The sequence below is a fragment of the Brachionichthys hirsutus genome, chromosome 2 (assembly GCF_040956055.1).
Source record: "Brachionichthys hirsutus isolate HB-005 chromosome 2, CSIRO-AGI_Bhir_v1, whole genome shotgun sequence".
Taxonomy (NCBI): Eukaryota; Metazoa; Chordata; class Actinopteri; order Lophiiformes; family Brachionichthyidae; genus Brachionichthys; species Brachionichthys hirsutus.
In genome coordinates, this window is record NC_090898.1 from 1,522,275 (window position 1) to 1,533,174 (window position 10,900).

At 48.6% G+C, this 10,900-nt stretch overlaps 1 protein-coding gene and 1 non-coding gene across 2 annotated transcripts; both read right to left on the reverse strand.

The window, feature by feature from the left end:
* Positions 1–5,750: 5,750 nt before the first annotated feature.
* On the reverse strand, positions 5,751–8,909 carry rpl10 (ribosomal protein L10). The gene is made up of 7 exons (XM_068744822.1): positions 8,871–8,909; positions 8,733–8,764; positions 7,624–7,682; positions 7,118–7,225; positions 6,886–7,024; positions 6,631–6,793; positions 5,751–5,945 (listed from the first exon to the last, which is right to left on the reverse strand). The coding sequence occupies exons 2-7, from the start codon at positions 8,753–8,755 to the stop codon at positions 5,790–5,792; spliced, it is 648 nt and encodes a 215-aa protein (XP_068600923.1). The 5' UTR covers positions 8,756–8,764; positions 8,871–8,909; the 3' UTR covers positions 5,751–5,789.
* On the reverse strand, positions 7,444–7,576 carry LOC137909921 (small nucleolar RNA SNORA70). The gene has a single exon (XR_011106030.1). It is a non-coding gene; the product is annotated as a small nucleolar RNA SNORA70 (small nucleolar RNA).
* Positions 8,910–10,900: the final 1,991 nt, after the last annotated feature.

Below are 10,900 nucleotides of genomic sequence, written 5' to 3' on the forward strand. Positions count from 1 at the left end.
ACATCAAACATTCAGGTGTATTTTTGGGAGGACAGGAACTACAAATTGTCTCTGAATGCAAGTACCTCGGAGTGACACTTGATTCCACACTATCTCTCAAGAGCCACATTAAAAGAATAAGAATACAGTGAAATTCAACCTGAACAATTTTAAGCAAATACGACCTTTCATAACACTTGGGCTGCTAGAATGTTTCTGCAATCAATGATTTTCTCACACATTGAATATTGCATTACATGTTGGTCGCTGGCAGGTGTAAATACATGCAAAATCATAGAATCACTATCAAGAATCGTTAAAGGTCTTTGATAGAAAACCAATGTCATTCCATGTTTGCAGATGTAAACTAGCATTTTTGCTAAAATCCGGCATATTACGTCTATTAGATGCGTCTGTAAGATGTTCATTAACGTGCACTGTCCCTATCAAATAAATTAATAAGTAAATAAATAAATAAAATACACAAGACAACTAAAAGATCGATTATCTCACCTCTGAGATGGGAGCCGGGGTGTCATCGGGCTCAACCGGGATTTGGGCGAGCTCAGCCGGGGTGTAATCGGGCTCAGCCGGGATTTCGGCGAGCTGAGCCGGATGCTGCAATAACATAAAGGAATTCATTGCCTTGGTTAAACGATGAATGCAGGAAAATAATGGACCACAACTTAAAAAAACATTTAAAACTGGTCTCACTACAGAAAGACAAACAGTTACATGTTTAAGAAATAAAATAACTCAAAGTCTGTGAAAGGCTAAAGAAAAATTCTTTATGGATATCATTGTGGAAGCAAAGGGGAATGCAAAAATAAACTGGCAAAATCTGAATAAATTACTTGGCAAAGACATTAAAGACTCAAACAAATGTATTGATTTTAAAATGAACAATGCAATGGTAACTAGTCCAACTGTCCTAGCTAATAAGTTTAACTCAGTCAGGGAGAAGACAGAAATGTTTGCACCGTCTATTCTATAAGTAAATAAATCAATAAAAAACACAAGACAACTAAATGATCGATTATCTCACCTCTGAGATGGGCTCAGCCGCGGGAGAGATCTTGTATTTCTGCCGGTGCAACCGCCGCCGCAACCACCGCAGAAGACCCGGGGATTTCCATCGCTTGGTCACCCGGTTATCTCCAACTACAGAAACAGGATCAGAGTCAATCGTCTGAAATGTGTAAAATACAAAAATGAGCTAATGGTGCAAATTACCGTGTGGATCCGGGCCATCGGCCATGGCGTTGAAACTCGCCTGCTGCATTCGGGTTAGGTCCGTACACAAACCTAATCCAAAAAGGATATACCAATATCCAAAAACACTATCCAAGCTCCAAGCACTAAACCAATCTCCAAACACGACACCAAGCTCCAAACACCACCAGCAATCATAACGCAATGAGGTTCTGACTGCCTGGGCTGGGCTTTATATAGGCAGGGCAGTGAACATCAAAGCTCTGAAATTAACCTCCAACAAACATTGAGATGAAAGCGCCATGGCTTTAAAAATGAGCTTTGGTGATTGGTCCATACGTGTCACGTGATAGTTTAGTGCGGAAGTGTTTGTCTTAATGGTAAACGTGTTAACTTTAATGAATAAATAAATAAAAAAGATGTTTTATTTTGAAAAACGACCGGATGTACTCCACCGTAACATTCGTCTGTAAATTGTTATTATACTTTACGCGGTTACGGTGATACGTTACTAAAAACAGACCGCGAACTCGCGAAAATAAAATAATAATAAAAAAACGTCTTTTGAGAGCTTCTTTGCGAATGGAGGAGGAGCCGACGACCTCCGGGAAAAGAGCCGGACTCAAAACACTGATCAACAGCTGATCAGCTCCGTTAACGAGCAGGGAAGGGTTCGAAACGGCTTCGGCGCATCGAGACCAAGAACCCCGATTAAAAAACAAGAATGTGGAAATCATGACACAAAAAAACGTGAACGCGAACGACAGAAGCGATTATTAGATATTGGTGGTGTAATGCTTGTTTAATAGCTATTGCAAGTGCATCATATTGTAGCGTCCGCCGGACGCTGAAACGAGAACTGTTACAATATAAAGTTTGGTGAGATTATATTCCTCCGGTCATTGCGTGACAACGCGGTGAACGAAAGAGAGAATTCACTTCTGAAACACAAAGCTTGGGCCGAGGTTTGTTCGGCTGCACAAACTCTCATGATTCTCATCACAACTAGTTTCTGTCATTCAATGCTCTCATCCTTCAAACTCTTTTTCCACAAGTTATCGCAGTTCTCAGACACTCGTATATAAAATATCAGAATCAGAAACGTTTAAATGTAAATATGGCAGAATTAGCCAAAGGCTACTTTCCATCTGTCCGTCCCTGCTTATGAACTGATGCTGAACGTTACTCCGATGCGTTGACGCGATCAAGATGGGGGGGACGCCATCTTGTAATTTTGCTTACATTATCCAGAAAAAACTTTCATGCAATTACTAAAAAGATCCTTTGATGAAACGTTGTATTACGTTTACCTGAACTCTGCATCTTAGTAAATGATCACCTTTACTCTCCTCAGGGAGCAAACGGAGCTGAAATCAAGAACAGCGCTGCTCCCCTCATCTTTATTCATGAAGACGGCTGAGCTTCCTCATGAGCTTCTCTCTTCAGCAACTTTGCTTGTTGCTGGAGCAGCAGACGCCCGGCGGCAAAAGCCACGATCCTTTAAGGAGGCCTTCAGTCGGAGCCGTGACTCAATCGTGAGGCGTTGGGAGCTGCTGAAGCTCGGAGGGGCCGGATCTTCAGCAGGTGAAGGTTGGAGGAAGCTCTGAGGGGGCATTTTACAGGCAGTACGGTGGCTCGGCGGGCCCAGATCTCATCGTAGGGCCGAGCGATGCCAGCCTGCCGTTCCCTTGGAGGATTGGATAAAGGCAGAGAACAAATTTCAGCCAAAGAGATTCTTCTTCTTCGATTGGAACCCGCCTGAACGAGAGCATCGTTTGAACCAATAGAAACAATTGATCGCAGAGCAGCAGAAAAAATCATCATTTAAATTACAATCAATCAAAATGACATGACAAAGGAATGATTAATTTATTAAACATGAAAACTTGTGTCTGCACACTTTTACCTGATTCAGTTCCAACACAGTCTATTATATACATGTGTGTATAAATATATACATATATATTCATGGGCGTGCTTGCATACAGTCTACGGCCCAGAGTCTGTGACTCCTCGGAGCCCCTCCCTCCAGACGGCGGCGTCACGCCCGTCCCGAGCCTGATGGGGAGCAAACACCACCTCCAACCTGCGGAGGGCGCTGCTCTGGTCACTGCGGGTGACCGTCTGCGGAAGACGATGCAGACGACCGTCACCTGAAAAAAGGATTCACATCGAAACACAGTGAAATAACTGCTAACGGCTAAACGCATCACGATGCAGAAGCTCCGCCCTGCTGCCAGGGGACAGGTGTGTGCGTTACCTGGTCGATGCAGGGGACAGGTGTGTGCGTTACCTGGTCGATGCAGGGGACAGGTGTGTGCGTTACCTGGTCGATGCAGGGGACAGGTGTGTGCGTTACCTGGTCGATGCAGGGGACAGGTGTGTGCGTTACCTGGTCGATGCAGGGGACAGGTGTGTGCGTTACCTGGTTGATGCAGGGGACAGGTGTGTGCGTTACCTGGTCGATGCAGGGGACAGGTGTGTGCGTTACCTGGTCGATGCAGGGGACAGGTGTGTGCGGTGTCTGCGTCGCTGTCCTCGCTGGACGAGCGGCTTCTCCTGGTTCCGCTTCGGCTTCCTCTCTGTGAAGACGAGGGAGACGCGACATTAGTCACAGCTGGACCACATACAGGTACCACACAACATAGGACATGCAGCCCCCCCCCCCCCCCTCAGCGAGAGACGAGAGACGAGAGACGAGAGACGAGAGACGAGAGACGAGAGACGAGAGACGAGGGACGAGAGACGAGGGACGAGAGACGAGAGACGAGGGACGAGGGACGAGAGACGAGAGACGAGAGACGAGAGACGAGGGACGAGGGACGAGAGACGAGAGACGAGGGACGAGGGACGAGGGACGAGAGACGAGAGACGAGAGACGAGGGACGAGGGACGAGAGACGAGAGACGAGAGACGAGAGACGAGGGACGAGAGACGAGAGACGAGAGACGAGAGACGAGAGACGAGGGACGAGAGACGAGAGACGAGAGACGAGGGACGAGGGACGAGGGACGAGAGACGAGAGACGAGAGACGAGAGACGAGGGACGAGGGACGAGAGACGAGAGACGAGAGGAGGGTTCGTTGCTTCAGGACCACGTCTGTGTTGACGGGTCATTTGACACCTGCAGTAACTCCTGAGGACTTTTCTTCTTCTTCTGTTTTTTGTTGTGGTGACCAAAACAAAAGAAATATACTGACAAAAGAAAAAAAAGCACTTTTTTTTTCTCTCCATTTCAAAATTTGTTTCAACATCTATTAAATAGAGAGGTATAAACTTTTTGTTCAGACCCTCATGTGACTTTAAAGTCCTTTAAGTATTTATAAATACTCGTAGTGCTACATTAACGCGAGCATTCTAGCAAGCCAATATTAGCATTTAGCTAAAATAATTCCTGATGCTCCTCCTCCGGTTCCGCACACATCTTGTGTAGATTAATCCCCAGATCAGCGTTAATGATAAGGAATTAACGACAGGCAGAAATCATGTTATCATTTTAACAATAGTGGTTTTCGCCTGAACGTGATGGAAATACAACGAGTCGTCGTGTTTCTGGAAGTCAAGGGGCAGGATGGCCTGCTGTTTTAGCCGGGTTATAAAGGCGTTATTACATTATAATCTAAAAAGAACCACGGTCAGCGGTGCGCGTGCGCGTCCAGCCCCGCACGCAGAGGTCTTATGTAGACTGCAGCAGCCTCCTGCTTCTTCTTCTACGTTTTCCTCCTCAGTCTTCTTCTATGATGGCGGTAGTCAAAGGGCTCTCCAGCTCACTGCTGCCACCGTCTGGACAGGAGGGTGTATCAGAACGGCTTTGATCCTGATAGACTCGTCTCCATTTATAAATATCTCGTTTATCCTGATTCAGAAACATCTCAGCTCCTCAATAGTTTCAGCGTTTAGAGAGATACTCTGGAGAATGAGGATAGTGAGGAGGATAAACCAGCGAGGAATCAGAACGGTGGACGACTTCGTTCTCTTTGGGGTCTCCACTTCACCCTGTCCTTTGCATCGTCCTGAGGCCAGAGCGGAATCCTACCAGGCCCAGTCCAAGCTGCTGGGAGTGCAGGCTTGCCTGGTTGCCCAGCAACACGACTCAGACACATCACGTCCACACCGACCAGACTGAAACTTTTTCTTTTTCAGGTGCACAACGTGCAGTCGTTGAGGAAGTTGTGAACCGAGCTTTGAACTACTGAGCTCAGAGACGTTTCTATCCTCCGCCCTCCCAGACACTAAACAGTAACTCGTGTGCTTTGGTTGCATCTGGTTTGACTACGGACCCCCCCCCCCCCCAGATGTCACCGTGTTCCACTCACGTCCACTTCCGAGCTTCATACTCACGATTCAGACACGTTGTCCCGCTGCACAGTATTTTTATTGTGTACTTTAAGGACCGTCTACTCAGGATGAGTCAGTCTGAGAATTTGGGGCAGAAACATACCCCCGCCGACCCCCCGCCCCAGACAGGTGGCGTGTTTGTGGCAGGACAGCCCTGTAACCCCCCCCGTGGGGCGATCGGCCGTTAGAAACGCAGTAAAGAAGCAACACGAGGCCGCCGGTAACCGAAGCCATTTATTGGTCGTCCCGCGGCGCTGGCGCTAGTTGGCGTGCAGCGCCTTCCAGCGAGACAGCGGCCCCCTGCTGGGGATGTACTTCACCCCGCAGCCGTCGGGAACCAGCCGCTTCTCGGCCAACATGCTATCGAAGTCGCTCGCGTTGAACTTGGTGAAGCCGTACTTCTTGGAAATATGAATCTGCAGGAGAAAAACAAATCGTTGCATAAATAAATGAGCGATAGAATTCTGCAAACGCTTGATGAGAGAAACGGCCAAACGAATCCCTGCTCTGATAAACCGCCGACAGGACGCACTCTGATCCGATCCTCAACGGGGCAGTTGCACGATTCCATACGTAACCGTCGAACTACGACATGTAGCTTTGAGGAGGCGTCGCCTGCTTATGACATCACCAGGCTGCGCCTATGTTGTTGTTGTTGCTCTATCTTTCCGTTCCTCAAGCTGGTCGATCTAACTTTCAGTACAACCGTGTCCCGTTACTTTATATTACAGCGATGGTTTTAGTGCCGGTAACCATCTATTTCATGTTTGAGACGCTAGCCGCCGTACAACCCGGCTTGGTAAGGTTGGAGTTGTTCAATAGAAGACGAGCATTTCGTGAAATCCCAGCACAAATCTGGATGCGAGCTCCTGCCTGCCGCCATCTTCTCTTCACGGCTTCAACCGAGCGACACGCAGCCAACACCGTGACGCATCGTTCACCACGAACACAGGCGACTTGAGAGACACGAGATTCCATCTGGACCGATGGGAGATGCCTAGAGCGAGGGGGTGGGGGGGCGGGGGCCAGCAGAGCACCAGCGGGAAGCTTAAGCGACGGGCCGGCGTCGAACCCGAACCCTTCCTGATCGTTGAGGGTTACCTTCTGGCGTCCAGGAAACTTGAACTTGGCGCGGCGCAGGGCCTCGACCACGTGCTCCTTGTTCTGGGCCTTGGTGCGGACCGACATGATCACCTGACCGATGTGCACACGAGCCACGGTGCCCTGCGGCTTGCCGAAGGCACCGCGCATCCCCGTCTGGAGCCTGAGACCAGAACACCGGAGAAGGAGCGTTTCAGAGCGAGCTCGTTGTAGGATGCTTACCACCCCCCCCCCCCTCAGCAACAACCCCCTCACCTATCAGCCCCAGCGCAGGATAACATTTTGTTGATGCGGATGACGTGGAAGGGATGCAGACGCATGCGGATGTGGAAACCATCCTTCCCGCATGTTTTCACCATGTACTTGTTAGCACAGATACGGGCAGCCTCCAGAGCTGGGGGGGGATAACAGATTTACAAGGGTCAGCGTGAAGCATTTTAGCTTGAATAACCCCCCCCCCCCCCCCCCACACAGGCCACCGCCTCACCTTCCGAGGACAGCTGCTCGTACTCGTCAGAGACCATGTGGCCACACAGCGGGAACTCATCGACCTTCGCCTTCTTCCTGCCCAAGTCGAAGATCCTGATTTTGGGATCTAAACAGGAAGTCGAGTTATTATCACCGACGGATCATTTCTGTTCTCCGTGGGAGCCGGTGAAACCGAATCATCCCCCCCCCCCCCCCCCCCATCAGTTAACGCTCTGCTCTGTTACGGTCTATCGAGGACTGATCGACAAAGTTCATCAGACGGAAACACCTTGAAGCACAAACGGGCGTAACGATAAGGATCCGGGGGGGCGGCGGTCACATGACCAGTGTCTCGGCGGTCCCTTAAAGCACTCAGCACCTCCCAGCTGAGGACATACACAACCACAGAGTTGCTTTCTGCAGCCATTGCGCACCAAAACCGCACCGCAGCAGAACTGGTCGGCTTAATAAGCTGCAGGACGGACAACTGGGACAATGTCCCCGCCGGGTGTCCTAAACGCTCACCAGGAACTCCCCTGCAGAAGCGGGACTTCGGGTAGGGCTTGTTCTTGCAGTAACGGTAGCTGTTGGCGACAGAAGGGATGGGCGTTACCGTTTGTACGACTAATTAGGGTCAAACAATCAGGTTTTAAATTCACACATTACTGAAAGCGTTTCAAAGTGAGTGAAACGAGCTAAATACCGACAGCCCTGCCTCAACCCAAAGGCAAGGCAGCATCAGTATACACCGTTCTCAGTGTACCGTCACCCTCATTATATTTTGATGACCCCCCCCCAGCCCGCAAACCACACTAGCTCGTAAAGCCACGTTGGTCTTCCAGTTCTTCCTTCCTTATATTTGCGGTATAGAATAGTAAAGAACTACAAAATTAGTTCAACGTGAAGCTTCCAGGATGCTTCGCAGTTTAGCGCCAGCTCTCCAAAATCTGGACTCGTAGTTCATTCAGAAAATGCTTTTCCATTTTTATACACTTTTACATTGTGACGCCATCAGCAGCCACGCCGGCAGGACTCGGATAATCCGGTCACGTACGGAAGAGGATTCGGGTCGCGGCTGTGCGTTGAACGAGGGCAGACGGACGAAGTTGAGGGTTAGCATTAGCTTTGAAAGCATTAGCTAATGTCGCTTAAAGGAATGTGTTCGTGTCACAAATATTGTGACAATACCGATAAAAGCCAGCGTTAAGTACACGATATAAAACCACACCGGCTCTGGTGCGCTACAGCCGGCCAGAAAACGGGCCGGCATGCTAGCGAGCCGACATGCTAGCGCGGCCCACATGCTAGCGCGGCCCGCATGCTAGCGAGCCGACATGCTAGCGCGGCCCACATGCTAGCGCGGCCGACACGCTAGCGCGGCCCACACGCTAGCGCGGCCCACATGCTAGCGAGCCGACATGCTAGCGCGGCCCACATGCTAGCGAGCCGACATGCTAGCGAGCCGACATGCTAGCGCGGCCCACATGCTAGCGCGGCCGACATGCTAGCGCGGCCCGCATGCTAGCGAGCCGGCACGCTAGCGCGGCCCGCATGGCGCCGAGCGGCTCGGCTGCCATTTTCTCCCGAGCAGGACTCCGTCCGCGGTTCTCGAAGCGACGTCGCGTCGAACTTACCAGCGGGCTGGTCGGCGGCCCATCGTCGCAACCTGTAACCAACAAGGACGAACGTTTTACTTCACCGAGTCAGAGTTTCAAATCACGGAGCCAAAAAGACATTTAAGCACAGAATGCGGAGCGTGAAGGAAAACGCACCCTCTCCCGTCGCTCACCGAATGGCGGAAAGGAAGACGGAGCGACTTCCGCTTCGTCATATCGACGTTTGTCGTGAGGAAAATATTTTAATACAATTTTATTTAGATTTGAGTTTGATGTGCCATGCATTTCTAAGTAGAAATTATAATTATAATTATATATATATATATATTTGGCTTCATATATACCTTTCTCCCATAACCAAATGACGGTTTTTATGCAACAAGTGAATTCTGGGAAGTGCAGTTTTTTATGATAGGATTAGAAATGAGGCAATAAGAGGAGATAAGGTCAGAGAGACCAGACTTTGATGGTTTGGACATGTCCAGAGGAGAGACGGGGACTATATCGGTAGAAAGATGCTGAGGATGGAACTGCCAGGGAACAGGACTAGAGGACGACCCAGGAAAACAACACAAACAATATAGCCTACAGTGACAGTCTATCTATGTAGTATATGAATATCTCGGACTCTGCGTTTACTTCATGCATATTTTTGCACGTTTTTTGGGGTATTTCAAACAACATTCCACTGGAAATAATCATTCAGAATAAATTAAGCAGAAGAACGGTTTCAGAAAATGTGGAAAGACAGTGGGAATTGTTTTAGGAAGCCAAAAGGAGGGTTATGGGCTATCACAAAAGTGTTTGATAGGCAGGATACATCCATGCCTGTTCTATGACTAACCACAACATAGACACACATGGCTGTGTGTGCCTCGGACACAAATGCCTTCCATTTGTACTTACCCTTTACAAGTAGGGCAAATATTCAAATAGGGCTGACTTCCTTTGTTATGGACCATGGTGTTGATTGTCTCTGCGCAAATGATCACAATAAAGAAACAGGCCACTTCAGAGGCATCTAAATTATTTCAAGACACAGTTCAACTTGGTGGTGGGAGTGTGCTGGTCTGGGGCTGCTTTGGTGCGTCAGGATGTGGATGACTTGCTGTGATTGATGGGACCATGAATCCTGCTCTTTACCATAAAATCCTGAGTCAGTTCATGCATTAAAACAATTCTGCAAAGAAGGTTTAGCCAAACTCCCTCAACAGCGATGTGACGGACTCCTTCTCATACGGGTGAGATGCTGACAGACAGAGGTGATATGGGGTTTCAATAACTTTTACCTTCATTAAACAGAACCATCTTTTAAAATCTGCATTTTGCGTTCCCTCACCTTGTCTTTCTCTGAAATTGAAGTATCATTGTTGCACTGAAATAATCATTGATGAGAAAAAGGTTTATTCAACGAAGAAAAGCATGAGACAAGACTCCATTGATCCAAAGTAAGGTTATTAACAAAATATGTTCAAAAGGACATTGAATACAAACCAGTCCCCTCAAGAATCATGCACTGATAAGAGCCAGGCGTTGAGGAATTTCAATATAAATTAAAATATGAAATAAACGAAAGTAAGCAAAACAGCAACACACACAGCAATAGTCTCAGCAGATGAGCTGCGTGATGTAAACCAATGCAGCCGAGCTGAACTCAAAACAGTTCTCAAAATAAGTTCCGGAACTTTGTCCTCAGCAGTAAAAAAAACAAAACATAAACTAAACGAATCCTCACACAATGCAAATGTAAGTGAATGTCTGGTGAGCAGGAAGTGTGATCGGGAGAGTAGGAAGTGTGATCGGGAGAGTAGGAAGTGTGTCAGGTGAGCAGGAAGTGTTATCGGGAGAGCAGGAAGTCTGTCAGGTGAGCAGGAAGTGTGATCGGGAGAGTAGGAAGTGTGTCAGGTGAGCAAGAAGTGTTATCGGGAGAGCAGGAAGTGTGTCAGGTGAGCAGGAAGTGTGTCGGGAGAGCAGGAAGTGTGTCAGGTGAGCAGGAAGTGTGATCGGGAGAGTAGGAAGTGTGATTGGGAGAGTAGGAAGTGTGTCAGGTGAGCAGGAAGTCTGTTAGGTGAGCAGGAAGTGTGATCGGAAGAGTAGGAAGTGTGTCAGGTGAGCAGGAAGTGTTATCGGGAGAGCAGGAAGTGTGTCAGGTGAGCAGGAAGTGTGTCGGGAGAGCAGGAAGTGTG

Bases quoted from the DNA above. Each gene is read 5' to 3' on its own strand.
- rpl10 (XM_068744822.1), bottom strand. From the start codon at position 8,755: ATGGGCCGCCGACCAGCCCGCTG. The intron at 7,226-7,623 runs GTGAGCGTTTAG...CTTCCTGTTTAG, and splicing joins CTTCTGCAGGGGAGTTCCTG to ATCCCAAAATCAGGATCTTC. The intron at 5,946-6,630 runs GTAACCCTCAAC...TTTCTCCTGCAG, and splicing joins AGTTTCCTGGACGCCAGAAG to ATTCATATTTCCAAGAAGTA.